At 43.3% G+C, this 22646-nt stretch overlaps 1 protein-coding gene across 1 annotated transcript in view; it reads right to left on the bottom strand.

Moving 5' to 3' along the window:
* The window catches only part of Myo16 (myosin XVI), a 378094-nt gene that overhangs the window by 290347 nt on the left and 65101 nt on the right, over positions 1-22646 (bottom strand). Inside the window, exon 4 of the mRNA XM_010619995.3 lies at positions 19524-19667. Coding sequence (XP_010618297.1) covers positions 19524-19667 — 144 coding nt within the window. The remainder of the gene's footprint in view (positions 1-19523; positions 19668-22646) is intronic.

The raw sequence follows: 22646 nt of genomic DNA, 5'->3' as shown, positions 1-22646 counted from the left end.
AATATAACTGGATATTTGTGAAAGTAGTGCATCGAGTACAGCCCTGAGTTTCAGGGAAGAGTGACTTATAATATGATGGAGTTTCTATTAATTCAGGACACAGCACTTCTCAAAAGCAAGTGAGTTTGGCCACTATAGAAAAGACAAAAGCCTTCTGCAAGGAAAGACCATGGAGATGGGATCCAGTGAAGATGTTAGGGAGGTGAGAAAGCGAGGCGCCCCCAGACCTAACCCCCAAGCTGAGTCACCTGGGACAGGTCAGGTAACCCCCAGAGAGACCATGAGAGAAGTCCCTGCCAAGTTCCAGAATCTAGAGCTCCCCAGCTGTCCTGTATGTTGTTTCCCCTTCGCATTTTACTCAGCTTTGTTCTCAGATGAAATTGCTGGAGTCTTATAAGAAGAATAAAGCAAAGTGGTGACAGTAAGATGGCTCCTGTTTACCAGGGGAGTCGAGTTGAATGTACAAAAGAACACCAACAGGTGCAAGGAAGGCGAGGGTGCAGAGCGAGCTTTGGAAACAGGCCTCCCACAATGAAATCCCAGGCTCACGTCCTCCTGGCCTCAGAAACCTAGGCAAGATCAAAGTCAGCACACTTGAGAGGGATAGCAAGTGCTGCTCCCTTAAAATGCACTTGTGCCGCTACTGTGGCCACTTTTTTGCTGTCGGTGACCTCCCTCATGACCCTTCCTGCCCTCTGTGTGAAAATCTCAGACATTCTACCTGGAATGTTTTCTACCTCTTAAGATCTGTGCATAGGTGGCAATAGAGACTACAACCCACACGTGAAAGGGTCCTTTCTCCTCTCTAGGGCCACAGCTTTGTAGGCAGGGAACAGCATTTCACGGAAGCACTGGATGTCACCACCTGCTGGCACAGGGCCAGGCAGGATGGGCACCAACTGTCCTAATACCCTGGGTGGGGCACACTGGCAGTCCCCCCCTCAGGCTCAGTCAGAGGAGGCCACAGGAGGACATGTACTGGCTGGAGATGCCCCAAACCCTCCTGGCGTCCAGCTCTTTGATTGGGGCCTAGGTACCTCAGAGTGGGGCAGGGCGGCTCCTTCCCTGGGCGCAGAGCTGAGGGAGCAGGTGGAGAACCGAGCTGGTGGCTCTGGCAAACAGCATGGTGGGGCTTGTGGGGGTGCGGGAAGCAGTGGTTCGGCTGGGACCCATTTCCCACCGCCCTTTATGAGAAGCCGGCTACTGGACAATCTCATAGCTATCTGGCCTTTCTGTCGTGTGCTTCTGAACAAAGGTATCTTATTCCTGCCACCAACATTAGTCATGCTGATGACAGACAATGTCCCCCTCACTTCTGTGATTTCTATAAATTAAACTTACAAGATTTATCTCATATTCTGCTTCTTCTTGGTTAAGAGGAAGCCCTTAATGGGCACTTGGTTGTCCTTGACATCGTTCTACTTTTCTTTTTCATTTAATTTCTAAGGCTAAAAGAAAAACTCTCTTATCGGATCTGTTCTTCATTCAAGTGGCCTTTCCCAACTAGTAGTCTTTGGTGTTAACCCAAAGTCTTTACTGAGAGTCTTGAGGTGTACAGCAAGGAGTAAAACACTTCTGTCTCCCAAACTGTGCACAAATTGCTTTCTATTATATTGCAGGTGCATGCAGAAGTCAAAATGGGTTTACGTCATCAATGTCTGATTTATCACACTTCTCTCACATAATTTCCACTCCCTCATTTGCTATATAGCTTTCTAGATAATAGGAATTGTGCCATCTCTCTGGAGTCATGTTTCAACTTGTCAAAGACTTAACAAACAGTACATATTCATGCATGCCAGCCACTAGGACAAGACGTCAAAAACATCAGACTACTAGCAAAGATGTCAGAAAAATATGTCTCCTGTGACACAGAAATTCTTGCTTCATCTAGATAGAAGCAACTAATACTAGTCACAATTTAAGATGAAATCCTGCTGTGGAAATAGCTATTCCAGTTGTATAATTCTTACAGTAGAAATTTTTGGATGGTTTAGATGTTATTTTTTTAAAACTACTACAATCATTAAGAGAATACAGTCTATGAAATCTGTGAAAGACTGATTTTCATTTGGTAAATCCTGGCTCACACTTTCCAAATTAATTATGTAAAAAAGCATGGGTTTCATAATACCTTCACTGAGCAGGATGAAATGGCTAACACATAAATTCTCTTACACAGTATTTCCATTAATATTAAAATATCCAGGCTCATAATATCTACAATATTGGAAAAAGAAGAAGGGTGTCAAGAATCCCAGATGAACAAAGATGTCACATGACCGCACATTATCAGAAGCGTGTGCTAACCCAGTTCCAGCACTGTCAGAGCCAAACAATGAATGTACAGCTTGCGATACTCTGATATTTAACATGGTTAAAACTGAGTGCATGGCGTTTGGCCTATAAGCAAATATCCTGCTCAGTCCCCCAGGATGGGCTCAGAATTGAATAAAAAGCCACTGCCACCCACACCCACAGGCAGATTGGCGCTGAGGGAGCTACGCAGCAGAGCCCAGGCCTCCCCATCCTCTCCTGCACAGCAAGCCCTACCGTCTCTACCTTTCCACAAAGAAGCGCTTAGAATACTCAAGCAGGGTGAGAACTGAGGGTTGTCCTGCATCTGAACCCTTATGGAGGGCTGCATGGCAGTCATGGGTCCCGAAAACCGAAAACGCTCTGAAAAGCAGCCTCTGCTCCAGGAGACAGCACAGATCAGATTTTTATTTGGGACCAGTCACTGACTTAGAGGAAATCAAACAGAAAAATACAACTTGAGCAAAAAACAAAACAAAACAAAACAGAGAGAAACTGCAGCCATGAGGATCAGCTTAAGCTCTGGCTGAGTCAGGAGCGCCGCACCCATCCCTCGTGAGAAAACTCCGAGGCCTGTTAGGGCTGGAGTAATCCGCCCCCTCAGGTGTGTAGAGATCTGACCTTAGACAGATAAACTGTTCCTCTCAAAAACCTCTATAAAGTCCTGACTCCATCCGCCTCAGCCCCTAAAACACACAATCCAAAAATTAGCATGTGGCCAAAAAGATGAGCCAAACACCCTGGCTCCACCCCTGCCTTACCCTACATAAGTCTGTGCATTTGCTGAATAAAGCAGAAGTGTTCCAGAAACCTCCCTGGAGTCTGCGTGGTGATTCCGTACCTTGCCCTCCCAGTCTGGGCCCCCTGAACCCTGTTCCATGAGCAGGCTCGTGGATGAAAATAACATAGCCAAGTGTTAGGGTCTGTTTGGGGTGTTATACTAAAATAACTTGCAGCCGGGACTAATAAACCACAGAAAGGTTCTCCCTGCTCAGGAGGCTGAGGGCGAGGCACCTGCAGAGTCAGTGTCAGGGTTGTGAGGATCGCAGACAGCACCTGCTCTCTGCAGCCTCTATCTAGGGGACCACTGACAAGGCCCTGCCCTCCTCATCCAACCAATTACCCACCTCTAGCTCCTAGCACCACGATGCTGTGGGCTGGGACTTCGACAGAGACACTTGGGGCACAGATGTGACACTGCCCTCACACTGAGCAGTTATGAGGCCAGAGGCTACCGAGACCACAATCAAGCGGTGTAAATAAAGCACTAAGCATGATCACACTTCAAATCCAGATCATGCAAACAGCTTCAGTGTGACTCAGACCTCAGATGACAGGTACCCCCTCAGGTGTAGAGATCTGACCTTAGACAGATAAACTGTTCCTCTCAAAAACCTCTATAAAGTCCTGACTCCATCCGCCTCAGCCCCTAAAACACACAATCCAAAAATTAGCATGTGGCCAAAAAGATGAGCCAAACACCCTGGCTCCACCCCTGCCTTACCCTACATAAGTCTGTGCATTTGCTGAATAAAGCAGAAGTGTTCCAGAAACCTCCCTGGAGTCTGCGTGGTGATTCCGTACCTTGCCCTCCCAGTCTGGGCCCCCTGAACCCTGTTCCATGAGCAGGCTCGTGGATGAAAATAACATAGCCAAGTGTTAGGGTCTGTTTGGGGTGTTATACTAAAATAACTTGCAGCCGGGACTAATAAACCACAGAAAGGTTCTCCCTGCTCAGGAGGCTGAGGGCGAGGCACCTGCAGAGTCAGTGTCAGGGTTGTGAGGATCGCAGACAGCACCTGCTCTCTGCAGCCTCTATCTAGGGGACCACTGACAAGGCCCTGCCCTCCTCATCCAACCAATTACCCACCTCTAGCTCCTAGCACCACGATGCTGTGGGCTGGGACTTCGACAGAGACACTTGGGGCACAGATGTGACACTGCCCTCACACTGAGCAGTTATGAGGCCAGAGGCTACCGAGACCACAATCAAGCGGTGTAAATAAAGCACTAAGCATGATCACACTTCAAATCCAGATCATGCAAACAGCTTCAGTGTGACTCAGACCTCAGATGACAGGTATCTGTGATGTACCTGTACCTATAAACCACCAATAATGTGTCAGAAACACCTACTGTGGATGCCTTCCTGAGAGGGGAGTGGATCATTCCATCGATAACTTGAAGATAAATGTATTTCAGAGCACTGCTTTCATGTTGAATGAATCGTGGGAGTTATAGCCTAGGAAGTGAGCAGTTATGCAATTGATACATTACAAATACTCCTCTCAGAATTTTCTTGGTAATAACTAATCCTATTAGAATCCCTCTATTTTATGGGCCATGCCAAAATGTACAAAGTTTTCCAATTGGAGGATTCATTTTTCAAGCTACAGGTTCCTAGAAACTTGAAGTTAATATTAAAAGTGAAATTTATTCATATATTTATAGCAATCAGTTTCAGAAATTTACAAAGCGTCCCTACAGCAATTGTTGTGGCACCCTATTTTAATGCCCTGCTATTGTAATTAAAAGTACTGTATATAAACCAAAAGCTTGTTTACACATTTGAGTTTGCCTTGCTGGCTGCTGTATGAAGCCGTCCACAGAAAGAGTGGGTTACAGAATAGTACACACAGCACACTGTCAGCTGGAGATGTCATGTACTGTACAGTAAAAGTGATGACTACTTCTAAGTCTCTACTTTCCTGGGCTAAGCAATAACCAAACAACTGGCAAACCGCCCCCCCCTCCCCGTGTGTACCTTTTCCTAATCTATACACCTCAGAAACAATGCCTTCCTACCAGCACCATACAATGCCCTGAGGATCAGAATGGAAAAAAGAGAGGAAGGGCAGATTTACTTCAGTTTGACCTTGGACGTCCACCTCCCTGTCTTTGGATGCATCTCCTGGCTCTCAGGATTTAGATTTGGACCAGGACCTACACTTCTGTCCCTCACCCCAATGTGCTTCAGACCTTGGTTTCACACTGAGTGACACCACTCCGTCCTGGGACTCCGGGCCTCTAAAATCCCATGAACTAATTCCTATAACCATTCTCTTTCCAGGCAGGTGCCACATACCAGGGTTCTGGTTAGGAACAAGTTGCGTTCATCACAGGCATCTCGAAGATGCTATGGCTTGGTGATCTCAGCGGCACCTTGACTTGTGTAAGCACGCTCAGGTTCACCCAGAGATTGCTGGAGGACACACCTCCCAGCAGTGGTGCTCACCCACCTCTGTGGACTTCACTCCTCACTTCACGTTCCCAATAGGGGAAGTCAGGTCTTCCGGGCCAGCTACACAGAAGATGCCTCCACTTAAGAGTCCCCTGGACCATGTGTCTTGTATGCCCTGAGAAGCATCTGGGTAGACTTGCATCATTTTAAAGCCCTTGAGCTGTGACAATGCAAACAAAACCTGAGAGGGAGGTGAAGCACAGGAGAAATGCTGTACAATGCTGTTTTCCTTTACGGAAATATTTTCAGGGGTTTTAGACTTTATAGTAGCCGCCCACATGCTGGTTAAATGACTACAGGGCACAACAGCACAGATATCTCCACCAACATCCTCAGCGTGACTTTTTCTCAATTCTTGCCGTCTTTGCATTCCTAGAATGCGTTAGGGCAGTGGCTGCAAACGTTTTTGACACAAGTGCTCAAACTCACTTATTTTTCACCAAGTGCCAACACTGCAATTAAACCTGAACCCTGAGGTTCTAGTGTAGAAAAGCAGCTCTTACATTAACCTCTTTTGTCTTAACAGAAGAACAAATAACACGTGTGGCATAGCTTCACCCCCACTGCTTCAGAGGAACGGCCCCCTCCCATCCAGAAGGGGTCTCGGAGCCGAGCACTGTGGGTGACCCTCTCACTGACCTCCAGCTGGCAACGCGGGGAAGAGTCTCAGTTTGGCTCTTCTAGTACCAACACCCAGAGGACTCCCCTGAGCTCTCCTCCTTTGGATTTATTTCTCCACAGAGGAAGAGAAACGGGCAGTTATACCTTATTGGAAACAACGCTCTTAACCCAAAAGCACTCATCACGTATGGGTGTGAAGAGCTGGAGACAGAAACTTAGCGAGGATGTGGCACCTAAACACAAGCCGCCGGACATCACCAAGTCCATGTGGGGTGGGATACTTGAGGACCAGGAAAAATGCTCCGAAACTACGTGAACTATGAAAGAAACAACGCGTGCATAATGTGAATCCATAGTTCAGGCGTGTGTTTTACACACACAGAGAACGAGGAAGATGTGCTAAAATTTTAACATGCATTTTGCCTGACGGGATTATGGGTGACGTATTTTCTTATGGATTTTCTCTACTTTCAAATGCTTCCAAAAGAAATACAAACTGCTTTTGTAATTATAAAAAGAAAATACATTATAACTTTGGAGATCAAATGTAATATTTTGTATTATGATGTACGTGAATAAAATTTTAAAGTTATCTTTAATAAGATGTCGATTAAAATATTATTTGTGAAGGAAAATACTTTTGGAAGCAGAGGGTAGGCTGTAATCCCAGCACTCTGAAAGCTGAGCCAGCAGGGAAGTCATAAATTTGAGCCCAATCTCAAAATTTTAAGAAATTAATTGAAAGGCTAGGAATGCAGCTCAGTGTGAAGGCCTTGGGTCCGATCCCCGGTAGCACAAATTCCCAGTACTGAAGGGGAAAGAGGAAGGAAAGGAGACTTTGACGGGAGAATACAGTTCACCAGAAGTGGAAGCAGAGGTACACAGACAAGGTAAACCAAGTGAAGTTTTCCTGGCCCGCGTGTAGGTGACACAGACCCGTGTTTCTCCGTGTCGTTAACAAAGGGTAACTTACTTTGCTCTCATTCCCACCAGCTAGCTTTGAAAGTTTGCAATTTAGGTATTTTTCATGAATATACACATTACTCAAATAATTTTGAGCTGCAATATAGAAACTTCATAAAGTTTGTGCTTCTGTGTTTAAAGGTCTTTTGTCTCTTATGATAAAATAAGAAAAGGACAGTCTTAATCATCAACATTGGACGTCTTTAAAAGCCTAAGAACAGAGCATGTCACACTGAGTCATGGTCCCTAAAGGTTCCTGCCAGTGTAGGTCTCTCATCTTCAACAACAGTTTTTATTTGTAAAATAGTGGTTAGAGAATCAAAGGATGAAGTCAATTCATGCTCACAAGTCAGATTTCCTTTTAAGGCACTGTAAATACAGTGTGAAATTTTGTGTTACAAATATCACACAGGCATAATCGAAGCACCTCCCTATATACTAGTGGTCTAACGTTCACAAAATTATGTGCAGTACAAGGATGCAATATGTACACAATATGCATTGAAACTTCAGGGGTGTCTCAAACATTTAATACACATTTGCTGAATGATCTGGTTAAAACTTACTCTATCATCCTGAATAACAGGTAGCGCACGTGTCGCTAACCACAGACTGTGTCGCTCAGTGCAAAGTAACAGCATGCTAGCCCTCATGATAACTGTACCAAAGGAAATGAGAATTGAAAATAAAAGCCAGTCACTCTTTAAAAATTATTTCAATCTCTGAAATTAAATTACTTTCACAAAAGTAGATAAAGCACTAATTACAAAAGCTAGCTGAATGCTGTTGTTTTTTTTTTTTTTTTTTTTAGATATAGCCATGAGAATTTTATTATAGTTAGGAGTGAAAATGCTTCATTTGTGCTTAATAATTAACATAAACATGAAGATAAGAAAACCGGTAATCATGTGACAAGTTCTAAATGACTTTGTTTGGAGCATGTGCTTGTAACAAGTAATATAAACCTGGGAATTTTCTTCGCGTATTCCTGAAGGATTTGCACTCTGTCTAGCTGGAATCATTCATCCACGCAGTCCACAGATTTTCAGTCTGTGTTGCCCTGGTGTCACAGCCAGAGACAGCACCTCTGTCATCAGTTTCTACACTCGCTGGAAAGCGCCCTGACACCAGTCAAATCTTCTTCGTATTTAATACAGTGAGTGTGTGTGTGTGTGTGTGTGGAGCGGACATGCAGATACGTTCTAAGGACAGGGGACTTTTGAGACTTCAGTCTGCCCTGCCTTCTCCCCATGTAGTTTATTTCTTTGTATTGCTTAATCCTACCCATTATGTGGATGAGCCCCAGTTTGGGTGTCGATATTTATCACTGAAGGACATCCTGCTTACCTCCAGTTTTTGGCAATTAGGAAGCCAAACCTGCTATTAATATTTGTGCATCAGCTTTGGCTTTGTTTGCAGGTGTTGGGGATCAAACACAGGGTGTGTGTTTGGAACAGACCCAAGCTTTCAGCTTGTTTGGGCAGATGTCTGAGAGCACGGGGCTGGACTCTACAGCATGAGGACCTCTGCTTTCTAGGAAACTCCCACGTGTTTCCAAAGTGGCTGCACCATCGAGCTCCCTTCCAGCAGAGAGTGTGCTCCCCCATTGCCTACAAGTGCTATTTTCAGCCTGTTATTTTCTACCGTTTGTATTTTAGCCACTCTCGTGGGTATATGGTGGTATTAACCTTTGTTTCAATTTACCGTTTTCTACTGACAAAGCACACTGAGTGCCCTTTCCAATGCTTGTCATTCATACCTCTGATAAGATGCCTGTTTAGAACTTCTGTCCGTTTTTAATTGGGTTGTTTTCTCATTGTTCTTTTCTAGATGTTTAGCTAGGAGCTCTTTCTTAGACGATCTCAGGGAAAAGATAGTTATCAGACAACAGGGAGATGCCGCTCAAAGAATACAAATATTCAGTTGGAGGAATAGGTTCAAGGGATTTTTCGCACATCACGGCACTCATCATCAATAACGATGTATTGTACACTTAAAACTTGGTAACATTGGTTTCAAGTATTCTCACCATAAACAACGGTCAAGTGTGTGAGTCGATACAAATATTAATTGCTTGACTAGCTGTTCCAAAATGTATGTATAAGCAGTCTGTACAATTTTTGTCATTAGTAAAGTGCTGAAGTTAAAAAAAGACTACTCATGAGTTGTTCTAGTTCTCATAATCTACCTTTGCGCTTTTTCTTTCAAGGATCATGATTTAGCAAAACCTGGCCACCAAAGGAAAGGTTAACTAGATTTTTACGTGATTTCTTTTAGATGCTTTGAAACTTGGCATTTTACTTAGATCCGAGATGGTCGCTGGGTTATAGTTGTGCAGGCTTTCAGGTCTCTATCAGGGTTCGTCCTTTTCCATAAAGACTGTCAGCTCTTCTGCACATTTTCCTGGCAGTCCCTTCTCTCTCTTGCATTTCTGTATTGCTGGCATTCATTTGTAAATGATCAATTCATTATTTTTATTTTGGTCTCTTTATGAACTTGTTTTTTTCTGATTCATTGATCTATAAAGCATCTTCCACCTTTTTGTGGAAATTACATTGTGTTGATTAGTATAGTTTTACAATAAGCAACTTCTACTGTAGATTTTGTGTCACAGACTGAATTTATTATTCTTATATTAAATTTTATGGATTTTTGCTCTCACATTTATAATTTTCTTCTACCTGATTTAGGCTTAAAATTGCTTTTCTTTCCTTTAATTTCCTAAACAGAAAGCTTAGTTTATTTCTTTTATAAATTTCTTTTCTAATATTTGCACTTAGTGCTCATTTCCTTTTAAGCACTGTTTTGCTTATCTTCCACAATGCAGTAAGTTGTCATTTCTATTTTATGTAGTTCAAAATGTATTTTATTTTCTCTTGAGATTTCTTTTTTAGTCTATGTATAATTTTGAAATGAGTTATTTAATTTCCAGTGTTCCCTATTCTTCATATATATCATATATTCTGAATCATATAAAAAACATATTTTAAATTTCCTTAAAGGATGTATCCTGGCAACAAGAGCCTTCAAATTTGTCAGAGAAAAAGTTAATTCTCTTCACCAAGTACACACATCAGCAGAGCTAACCATTCAGATCCCAAATTATCCCACTGCAGTCCTTCTATCTCCAAGGCTTCTGAAGTGAAGTCTAATTCTTATTTCTGCTTTTGTTTCCCTCAATGGCACGTGCCAAGATTTTCTTCTTTTCTTCTTCTTTGAAGTGTGGATACAATAGTCATAAGTACAATCCTGCTTTTGTATTTGTCTTTCTTTGTATCCTCTGAGTTGCCTGGATTTTAGGGCTTGAAATCTAAGTTTAGGATGTTCTTGGCCATTACTAATCACACACTTTTATGTGTCCTGTTGTCCCGTTGTTGCTTTCTTCTCATGGTATTTCCATTTTCCTTTATGCATATGCCAAACATTCTGAAATTGTTCTAAAGTTCTATTTTTGTGCTTTTTGTATTTCACTTTGGAAAAGTCCTGTTCAGAACACGAGTCTTAACCAGATGATGCTCAGAATTCCTTCCTTGAATATATCCAATCTATTGATGAGCCCATCAAAGACATTTCTGTTCTGTACTTTTGCTTTGCATAATTTCCTTTTGATTCTTTACTAGAGTACTTAACTTTCTGTTTAAATTACCCATCTGTTCTTGCATGTGTCTCCTTTTTTCCATTAGAACCCTTAGTATATTAACCACGGCTGTGTAAAACTTTCTGTCTGATCATTCTAACATCCATAACATATCTACTGTTATCTTTTTCTCTTTAGACTGGTTGGCATGGCTCTTGACATGACTTTTAACTTTTGGTTGAAAGCTAAATAGTATTATGCAAGTGAAAGCCTTGGAGGATGAGGATTTGTTTTGATGTGGTCAGTAGATGGGCTGAGGTTTGCTGTTACTGTAGGAGCCAGAGTTTTCCAGTCATTCTGGTGTCCTAGGTTTGGCCTCCCTTCCTGAGTTTTGACCTTCTGGAAGTACTTCTCTTCAGAGTGTGTCTTGTGGCCCATCTGCCTGAAACCTACTGCTGTTTTACTCGTACTCTCCTGGTGTAACATGGGAGGAAAAAAATCCCTTCTACAAATGTGCTTCAGTATGGGTCTTTTAGAAGGATGTGTCCCAGCACAATGGCCTTCTCCATGTCTACCCAGGTGCCCCACTGTACTTCCTTTGCTATTCCAAGAGATAAGAATAGAAAATTCAGTTCTCTGATGTGTCCAGTAGAACTCACTAATTTTCAATCAGCTCAACTAATCTGTTTGTAAAGACAGAAGGGATTATTTCAAGAATGTCTGATCAAAACCAGAATTCTTTCATTTGTTTTTTTTTTTAGTGGCACTTCACTGTTTCACTTCTGAGATCTAATGTTATATTCTTAATCACTGCAAATATTATGCAAAAAGTTTACCATAGGAAGCTTCATTTTTCACCAGAGAGTTTCAGTAATTGGTAGATTTAATCAGTGGCACATTTACAAAACAGAAGCTATAAATAAAAGGGCTTTTCTCTTCAATTACCATGATCAGAGCCTAGGAGACAGTGGCTTTCTTCTTTGAATTTTTACTAAGTATGTCAAAACACAACCTTGAGGAATACATCAGATGCTCATCCAAATTCCTTCCTCGGTCAACTTCATTTTAGACTATACAAGACAAATCCAGTAGTATGATCAGTGTGGTGGGAACATGTCCACCAGCCTCATCACAAAGATGGCGGCTCTTGTCTTAGCCTGGACTTCAGTGGGTGCAAACAGGTGGCCTGGAGGAAGAGAGAACCGGAGGTCCTCAAGGGAGGTTGGCTTGACAGTGCAAATAAGAAGGGCAGTGAGGTGACAAAGGAAATATTTGATTGTTTCAAAAAAACTTAAGATGTCATTTAAATGATGGAAATTATGAGCTATATAAAGAAAACTATGTATGGCAATTAGAATATGGAGAAAAATGTAAAGGATTTTGCTTTCAAAGGAGAGTCAATACCTCTTTAAGAAATGAAGAAAGTAAATAAACAGGAAGAAAACACCAATCAATAGCTGGTAAGTCAGTGAAGGCACTCAAGCCTGAAGACTTTTAATTTTCTCTGTGCAGGTTAAAGGCAGGAGATGAAGAAGAGATGAAGTACTGTGTGCATTGTAATTTATGTGAAAGGTGGTGGTATCCAGCCAGGCACAGTGAGACTGGCCTGTCCCCGCGGCTGCAGGGAGGCCAAGATGAGAGGCTTATGAGTCTGTGGCCAGCCTTGTCTTAAAAGGAAAAAATGCTCAAGGAGGAGCTCAGTAGTAGAGCACCCCTGGGTTCAGTCCCTAGAACTAAAGAAAAAAAAGGAAAAAGAAAAAGGAGAGAAGAATGAAGAGAGAAATAAAGATGATAATAATCAGGTACATGACCAGTATCTTGTAACATTGTTCACGCTGGAGAATCAGACTTACCTTGAGCCATCTTAAATCCACTTGTACTGCCCAGGGTAGGGTATGACTTTCAGAAACAGAGCAACTTACGCCCCTAAAGCTAACAAACCAAACCGAATGCACTTGGTGACCTGTAACTGAATGATCTGAAGTTGCAGGTAGTAACATTTAACCCCGCAAGAGTCCAGGCAATGAAAGAGTAACATTCGGGGATGATCTGATTTTGCTCTATCAGTGTAAGCCACCTAAAAAGTAAGCCCTATGCTTATAAATATCATTTGCTTTTCTAGCCACGACACGACTGTCACCTGCAGCATCCTTTAAAAGGATCTAATTCCACGCTGCCCATTGGATAGAGTCCATACACACTCCCTCCTGTAGCAAAGAAATCGCTATCAGCAAATGTCAAACACAAAAGGCCAATAAGCTTGGGAAATCTTTGCTGCAATTCCCAGGAAACAGCTCATTATTACTGAAGTGGAACATCATAAAGCCATAACTGAGCTTTATTTAGAAAACAGCTATTTATTTGGTAATATTTCCTCCTACTGCCTCTGATTTAGAGAAAATATCTTAAGTGATCTCTTCTTAGTAGGTAACAGTAATAATTCCACAATTTGCAATGGCCTGTCAACCATTTTGACAGTAAATCTGATTAAGTGACATCCTTGAATTCTCCTCTGTCAATTTTTAGAAATTATGTGTAACAGACATCCTTTAGATACAATTTGTTACTGGTTCCAGGACACATGAGGTATGAAGCCACGTCCTCCCTGAATTTCTCAATAAAAAAGAGAAAACCCCTAAAATGATTAGTCAGTAACAGAGGTAAGCACCTTCCCAAACACAGCCATAGTGTGGTTATTAAGCTATTTTCCCTTCAAGATAAATAACAGCAAATAAAAGGAATGTGTTTCTGTAGATTTGAGATGCAATGAACTGTTAGGTTGGTAAAATAGCTAGGAAACTGAAGACACCTCATCAACTACACCATAGAAATTAAAATGATAGGGGCTGAGGATTTAGCTCAGTGGTTCTGCGGCCTGCCTTGCAAGGACCAGAGTTCAATCCCCGGAACAAAAAAAAAAAAAAAAAAAAAAAAAAAAAAAAAAAAAAAAAAAAATTAAAATGATAACAATGAAACATTTCTGACAAAATTCTCAAAATGTATTGAAGAAATCTGGTTTTTGATCTCCAAATTCCTAACACACACTAGGGTTGGACAATTTCTATTCCATAGTTAAAATTTGGAGAAGCATTAATACTTTGCTAAGCAATAAATATAAATGATTCTCATTATTCTTTCACTCCATTTTTGCAAATTCACCTACTTGCTATCATTGATTTATAGCCCCAAATCAATACTCACGGAGCATGTGTGGTCATTCGCAGACCTACAGAGTGATGAAAAATGGTGGTCCCAACCTGTGCTTGTGTGGCTGAGGTCAAATACCAGGAGGAGCTTGCCCCTCATGTCTGCTTTTCTAGGAAAACAGCACCGTTTATGGTCTGTTTGATATAATGTTGCTCAGTGTGAGCTCTCAGAAAGGCCCTGAGGTCCTGCCTGTGGCAGGACAGGGTTGGGCGTAGCTCTCAGGCAACCTAGGTGCCCCAGAGGAGCTTTTGCGGACAGGGAGGCAGTGCTGTGAGCTGCAAGCTCACTACCAAATCAGTAGTCGATATGGACAAGGTGTCCTTAAACAGAAACCGTGGTTATTGACTCAGGGCTCACAGGTACATTTGAACAAGCGGGTACATCTCCAAATATGGAAGGCATGAGTAATAAGAATCATTTCTGTTTATTGCTTTGCAAAAACTACCAGTCCTTTTCAGAATTTTAACTACGAATGAGAAGTCATCGAGCCCTCGTGTGATTCAAGGCTGTGGGTTGACAGTTGATGAAATATTGTGCCTGGAACCTCAGAAAGATCTACCCCATCTCCCCTGGAATTAGGCTTGGTTCACAAAGCCTGGGTTCGCGATGACTGCAGGTCAGGCTACTTTGAATAGTGAGAATGGATGGCCTATCCAGTATTTCTTAATATTGCTCCCCAAATCTATGCAAACAAGTTAGCAGGCAGTGCTGTACTGAGAAATGTATGGTCTCCAGGTGCAACCGTAAGTTCAGACACACAAGCTTGGGAATCGCATGAGTTCTCTTATATGAGAAACCTGAAGTGTAAATGAATCAAAGGGCAAAATAAAAGCTAGAGAACAGGAAACAGGGAGATAGAGCTTTTGTAAGAGGAAAGGGGATAAAGACATGGAGGAAGGAGAGGGAGAAAATCGAGAGGACAAGTAAAAAGGATTAAGATGTGTTAGGTTCGTGTTTGTGTACACGATGGATGTAGTCTTCATGCACTGCAAACGTGGGCTGACAAAACTTTCAGACAGGGAAATGGACGACGTTACGCGGGGAGACACGCTAACCCGCGGTGGGACTTTCAGCTCAGGTGGCTGTGGGTTAGGGTTCCGAGGTCTCGGCCACGCCCCCCAGGCCCTCAGCAGGAGGATCGGACTCTGGAATCAGCGCCCCCATGGGTAAGAAGCAGGAACCCCCAAACAGAGCCCCGTGGGCACCGAGTGACTCCCCAATTGTAAAACACACAGAGAAATACTGGCGTGCAGTGAGGGCTGTGTACACGTTAATTCTTAGCCTCCACCAGGGCATTGTAACCTTTTGCGGAAGGACTGGTAATATTCATGGGAGCCACGCCTACCCCAGACATAAAGCATTTGTGATTCAGTTAAAGTAGCGATACTCTAACGGGGATATACAGATTCACACACCCACACACACACGCACACACACACACACACACACACAGCGCTGCCTCTGCTTAGCAACAATTCGCAGTCCATAATCATCTCAAAAATCAATTCCATTATTTTTACAGATGACTTCCTACAGAATTTAAAATGTGACTCAAGTACAATTCATTTTTGAGCCCAGTCCCTCGCCCTCACAATATTCCAACTTTTCCCATTTCAGCAGAGTTACAATCCCAGCCTCCTAGTTCTCAGGCCCAAAACGCTTAATTCATTTCTGTCCCTTGTTCTTTCTCTCCTCCCAAATCCAATCCCAAACTAAATTTGTGTGTTGCTTCCTTCCCTTGTCAGTAGAATGAAAGCTCCACACAGCAGGGATTCCTGCTTCTCATGTCCACTGCCGGCTCTCTTTAACCGAGACAGAAGAGGGGCAGATCCTTCTGGAGAATAAACGCTGCAGAGTCTTGTACCCAGCGGGAAGCTTTGGGATGTGGGGCATTAGACAAACAGCCCTAAACCATGTACAGTGGCAGTTGATTCCGCAAGTAAAGGAAATCGTTTCTCAGAGGTTGTTGGCAGGAACATAAGCTCATGGCAATTAGAATTTTTATGTCGACATATTTCATCGCCATCTACTTAAGAGCAGATTGCTTCCATGGACGGTAGTAAGGCTGGCTACGGCGCTGTGTGAAGAAAGCCTCCCCAGAGCCGCTCCACCCATGAATAGACTCCCCCATGCTGCGCTGAGGCTCCTTCTCCTCTGCCCTCCCCTGGATGGAAGGTGTCCTCCCGCTCACAGGGTAGCAGCATCCAGAACACAGTAACTGGTCAGTAAATGAATGAAGACTGAAGGAAAGAATGGACTCCAGTCTCCCTCTGGGGACGCCCTGGCAAATACCCAGTAAGTGATTGCTCAATAGTCATTAGTTAAGTGAATAAAGATGGTAATCAGCAGGTAAGAGTCATGGAGGGGGAACAGCCAGCAGATACCTGGCCGGTGGGTTGGGTTTTTCCATGGGGTGAGAAACAGCATCGCAGAGCCCTGGATAACGTGACTGTTGCGGACGCAATGCTGTGATCACACATGAAACAACCCATTTCTGCTTCTCAGCTCTGTCTTGCAGTGAGAGGTGGGGCAGACAAGGCCACCATCCGTGTGCGGAAGCACTTGCAGCGAAAGTGGAGACCCAGTGGGACGAGGAGCACTGGAAGATGTCACAGGCTGACCGCGTCACGAGACGGCTTTCCACAGACAGGAACTCCTGACGGCAACATCAAATCCGGGCTGACCCCGGACACTGGCCCACTCTCCTTCCGTTCACTTGCTGGTTGGTGAATTTAGCAAGTCAGACGGCTCCCCTCAATCTGAAGACACCCCTTAAACAGCACCCTTACAGGGTGCTCTAGCTGCTGCTTCTGTAACTTGCTGGGAGCTGATGACTAAGCCCATGCCTACTTGTTTTTCTTTTAAACATAGAGTCTTGTTCTGTAGCCCAGGCTGGTCCTGAACTCAGGGTCCTCCTGCCTCAGCCTACCAATACTGGGATTTTAGGGGTGGACCACTACACAGCATAAACGCTTTACCCGATGCTCTCTGATAAACACCACAAGTGTGAGCTGATGAAGAATTATCGAACCATGTTATCACCCAAGTTGGTGCACACAGAGATGTTTAAAGAGCTTTTGATGGGACTGAGTTGTTGCCATGGGAACAAGAGTTACAGAAACTGTCTCTCACGAGGACAAAGAGAAAACATGTTTTTATTTAAACTACTACATGCTCGTGAGGAAGTGAAGCAACGAGGAAAAGCGGTAACGAATGTGCTGACCACCCCAACAGCACATACGGACGGGTAGTAAAAATCAAAGAAAGGCAGATAAACCAGAAGAACCGAATGCCGCATTGGCCCTGACAATGACAGAGGCATTTCCAGGGAGGACAGTGGTTCGGGACTTCTTCACGCTGTTACCCCACCTCCAAACACTGATTTTGGAGCATGGGATCAGTGCCAGTATTTATTGATTTTCCTTGGGAGAAGCTGTTTCACCTCAACACACAGACAGCTGTCTTCGTTGATACCACAGTCCCAGGGAGACCTACATAACTCCCCAACACCAGTCATCCTCACAATGAAGTCACACGTGCACTGACAGCCAGGTAGCTGTTTGGGTCCCGCTGTAACCCTAGCTCTAGTTCCAAACACACCACAGGTCAGGCTCAGTAGCCTGCTCCCCTGAGCCCGTCTGGATGCTGGCGCAATCTGCGCTATGAAGACGTGTGCTGGGTGGGGGAAGGTCCAATGTGTACGGGTGTGACGGCTGCACCCAGCAATCATGCCTCTGTCGTGCACTGGGCTCGCATTGTTTTCCTCTGTCTTGGTTTGGGGAGTCAATTCTGGGATGCCGCTGTAGTCCTGAGCTGTAGTCCACGAGGCTGGACCCAGATCCTCCTGTCTTGCTTCATCACAGACAGGAAGCTGAGACATCCTAGGATTGCTGAAGGCCACCTTTGCTGACCATGAAACTAATGTGCTCCCAGGCCTGCCTGAACTCAGGGGAACAGGAGGGGTTTTCAGGTTTCCAGCATGGCCGGCCGCGTGAATATTGACTGCTGAGAAGAAATAAGGCCATTCTGCGTGCGGGACAGAAAAGAAAACCAAGAGGCTTCTTTGGCAAAGGGCTCAGTGTAATCAAGAATTAGAGAAAGCAAATGACAATAGGCTTTTAGAATGTTCACGAATCTCACAGCTAAGGTTCACAGTAAAATACATTAGGACACAGGAAAGCCACAACAGTTACAAATCAAAGTTCTCACTTCATTCTCACACAAAGCAGCAATGTCACCCAGGTCACCCTGTGGCTGAACTGTCCATAGATATATCAACCGACCACTATGGAGGAGGTCCCCTCTCTGCTCCAGCAGCTGAATCTGTTCATTTCACAACATCTACCAATGGCTCATTCCCTTCTTTTCCATTTTTCCTTCACTACCGAGCAAACTTTGCTGCCATATGAAATCTTGAGCATTTACATGAAATAATATATGTGAAAAGCCAGGGAAACAATAGGAAATCATTAAGCAACTACATGAGTGTTATTAATAAAGGGCGGAAAGGGGCTAGGGCCTTGCAAGCACAAGGACCCGAGTTCAATCCCCAATACCAAAAAAAAAAAAAAAGGGCAGAAAAACCCCAACGTGTCCTTATATTTCTGTATTAAGTATAAAAATCTTGCATAGTTTCTTAAAACCCTTTTGAAAGATGAATAAGCAGGGAAAAAAATCTCAATTCAAAAATAAAGTTATGTGAACAACAGTATCAATATCTAAGCTGTAACCACAACCAGCAGCAGCCTCCACTGTTTTATATGTAGCTTGCCTTTTCATGTAAACAAATGTTGTAGGCACTTTTTTTTACTACGTGTAACTGAGAAAAGAAGAGTGAATAAAAAGCCAAGACATGGCTGATGATTGTATGTCATTTGGTTAATAATTTAGCAAGTGACAGTGAATTGAAAAATAAAACCATTGAACCACTCTAGTCAACACTGACTTGTATCCCTGGAAAAGTGAGTACCACGGAGCCTGCCATGGCATCTACACGGGCTGTTGTTGGAAGTAGGGGACCCGCCTCCTTGTCCCTAATGCCCTCGTGTTCTGGGATCATTAATAATGCCACGCACACAGGTTTTTTTCAAATGAAGAATTATACATTGTGAAATATGACTAGTTAAGTATAGCCCTGGATGGGTCATCAGCAACGGCTTGGGTATAGATGTTCCCCCAAAGCCTCATGCTTTGGTCACAGGTGGGTGAATTCAGGGTGTGTGATGCTAGATTAAGAGCGTGTGATTACTACACCACTACATGTGAGTGAGTGGTTTGGCACCGCCCTAATCCTGGTAGTCTGAATAAGATGAGAGGAGCAGAAAGATGCTGTTAAACTCTTGTCGCTTTTGTGGTCTTGCACCACCATGAACTGTCCCCCCACCCCTTGTTGCTTTTGCTGCCTGTGAGCACCGTGCTGTTTCTCCTCTGCAATGCCTGTCTTCCATCCCTGCCTTGGAGCTGGCCAACTATGGACTGCACCTCTACAGACTGTGAGCTAAATAAACCCTCCCCTTTAACTTTGAGTGTCGGGTATTTTGTCTCAGCAATGAGCGCATCTGATCTTCCAATAGTAGAGAGACTGCGCTGTCTACTTACCAACACCAGCAGCAGCACAATATCGGGGTTATCACACGCACAGGCGATGTGCATTGGGGTCCAGAAATCTTCGTCCTGGTGGTTGACATTGACCCCTCTGTCGATCAGGATCTCTGCAATGAAGGCGTTGTCATATCGAGCACACTGGAAGAAAGGGAAAAACAAAATCAGAATAAACTATGAAATTTCCAAATTTCCATAACAAACTCTGAAAGTTCCATGGATGGAAAACTTTCAGTGCTACCTATGGAACAGGAGAGGTGAAGCCAAACAGGCAAGGAATGTATCCACATAGCCAGCTGACCTAAAGTGGGGGGACCCCACACTGACACAAAACTGGGCTGATGGACAGTGCAGTAGAGGGAGACATAAAGAGGTTAAAATATATCGTCTTACTGTTCAAGTTCTTTCCACTTCTAGACAAAAAATCTTCAGCTATTTATGGTAATTATCAGAAAACCACTTCCAATTAGTTATTTTCTAAAATATAGACCTGAAAATATTATGCTTCTGCATTAGAACATGGATAGTTTGACTTTACTAGAAAGAATGAAATTTAACAAATTTTTAGAATCCAAGTAGACAGGACTCTGGAAAGTCACCTAAACTTCATCTCTCACTCTCATAAGTGAGGCACAGGACTTCCTGGAACCCTACGGCGCGCCATATTAGAAATGCTACCTGTTGAAATTAAAATGTCTTCTGACATAAATTTTAATGATTTTGTAATATTATAATTTACAGAAACTCCACAATCTACTCAGTCAAACTGTGCAGGAATTTAGTTTGCTCTTATTTCTAACCTCAGAAAAATATATGCCTAAGTCAGGACTGGCTTCCTGGGTACACAGTCTAGAAAGTTGTGCTTAAAAGATTTCTATGCTGTGTTAATGTTCTCCCGTTACCATCTTGAATTTTTGATGATTGTTGAAATTCAACATTCACTTATTTCTAATTTCTATTATTCTATTAACTTATAGTAATCAAATAATATTAATTTCTAGTAACTGAATATCCGTTTGTAAGAATTAATTAATTTTAACAGATTATTGAACAAAATCAATGTTGCCCCTAGAAGTGCTGTCACACAAGTTCATCCAGCTATACAACGGCTGGGTACTGAAGAGCAAATTCTCACAAGACTTCCACTCATGAGCATAACCTCTAAGTCAGGAAGCGAAAGGAGCCCTGCTGTTGTCCAGCTGACTACATCGGGACTGCTCCAGGGGCAGCACAAGGAGGACTCTGAGCTGCCCTGCGAGACCATGTCACGGAGGTCCACAGGGCAGAAAGGGCAGGGCTGCGAGAGGGGGGACTTTAGCACTTGGAAGAAGACAGGAGCCCTCCACTGCATGAGATGAGCGTGTGCTTCCCGAGCAGCTTCCCAAGGTCAGACAGAAGGAAGGGCACCTCCAGGGCACATGGCCCATGATCGGCTTTGTTCTCCAGACTGGAGACATCACAGCCCGTGGGGCTCTGTGAGGAGTCCCCGAGGAGAGGGCAGATCCGGGCCGAAGTCAGTGCTGCTGTGTTCCCACCTAAGAGATCTCCAGTTTAAGTCCTGAAAAGATCAAGTTGATTCCAAATAACAGCCCCCAAGAGAGCTCAAATTTATTTACACAGATATAAAAAGATCGAATACCCAGCAAGTCCAATTCTCCTGTGTCTCAAATCGAATAAAAATGGCCATAAACGCAGAAACTAGTAAAACAGCATCAGGTTAGAAAGAAACATATTCCATGGAAAGCTCCCCAGAAACAAAACACCTGTCAGAATTGCAAATTAGGGCATCACAACCATCACTAAAACCATACCCCATAGGATCAAAACGCCGGGGAATTACTCGCTAAGCTAAGTAGACACACGAAAGCCATAAGAAAGACTCAGATTTAATACGTCTAGGAGGAGGGAGATCGCAGGGACTGGCAGGAACAGTCTGCCACTGAATGCCAAAAGATGCCACAGCAGCCACTAAAGTAACAGGTGTAGCCCGGAATACTACAAAAGAGAGAGATCTGAGTCACAAAGAATAAGCCGGAAGAAGGCCGCAAAGAGGAGAGGGAAACAAAAAGGAGGAGTAAGCAAAATGCAAACGGCAGATCAACGAACCCAGAGGTGTCAGATATACCAGCAGCAGACTTTGGTAAATAAATCTTTAATCAGAATGGTCTCAAAATGTGGACTATTTAAGACTGTACGGGGGTGACTGAAACATACAATAATTATTTACCTTTTTAAAAATTTATAGTAAAAGACACATTACCCTTAATTGCCCCCAAGAAACTCCCCCTCACTTCAAATATTCTATCAAATATTCTATTCCATCATCCCACCATTCCTCACCTCTTTCCAGAGCAGCACTGAAGTCCTCTTTCCCGTCTTTATAAGGTATGATCAAAAATGAGGTGAACAGCCCCGCTGATGCCATCCAACAGCAAGGCAGCTCGTGAAAACATGTCACTGTGTTCTCATCACCTTAGTCACCAGATCCGGCACTGGGCTATTTCCTCTCTCCCTCTCTCTCTCTCTCTCTCTCTTCCTTCTTTTTCTTCCCTTCCTCCCTCTCCCCTCCCATCCTCTTTCCCCCCTTCCTCTTCCTCCTCCTCTTCCTTCCCAAAGTCAAAAGGAACATGAGACGTAAACATGTTGAATTGACTCAGGACACCGAGGCAGCCAAACAACACAACTGAAGACACTCCTGTAAGATGGCTTCCACAACTACTTCTGAAAGTGGCAAAAGAATGTGAGAGGCAAGCGGGAGATTTTTGAGGGGGGCTCTTGGCAATGTATCTTTTACTTTTATTTTTCAGTCATCATTATATGTTTTGATCACACTTCATACCTGACAAAAAGTATGTAAAAGACCTGCGTGATGAAATCAACAGAACATTAGTGAGGCAATACTTTTAAACTTAAAAAAGTACAAAATATAGACTTTGCTCATGGGTCAAAAGACACTTCATCCTTAACAAATTCTTTCCAAGTTGAAATATAAATTCAGTTCAGATGCAATCAGAATTCCAGTGGGTGTTTACAGAGAATCTAAAATAATGACTTTAAAGTTCATAAATTAATAGCTTCAACTTTGCAATGATGACAGAGAAGGTGAGAAGCAGAGTATAT

The sequence above is a fragment of the Fukomys damarensis genome, unplaced genomic scaffold (genome assembly GCF_012274545.1).
Source record: "Fukomys damarensis isolate Sample0158 unplaced genomic scaffold, DMR_v1.0_HiC HiC_scaffold_6, whole genome shotgun sequence".
NCBI lineage: Eukaryota > Metazoa > Chordata > Mammalia > Rodentia > Bathyergidae > Fukomys > Fukomys damarensis.
Note: the sequence above shows the minus strand (reverse complement) of the source record. Positions and strands in the feature narration are given on the sequence as shown.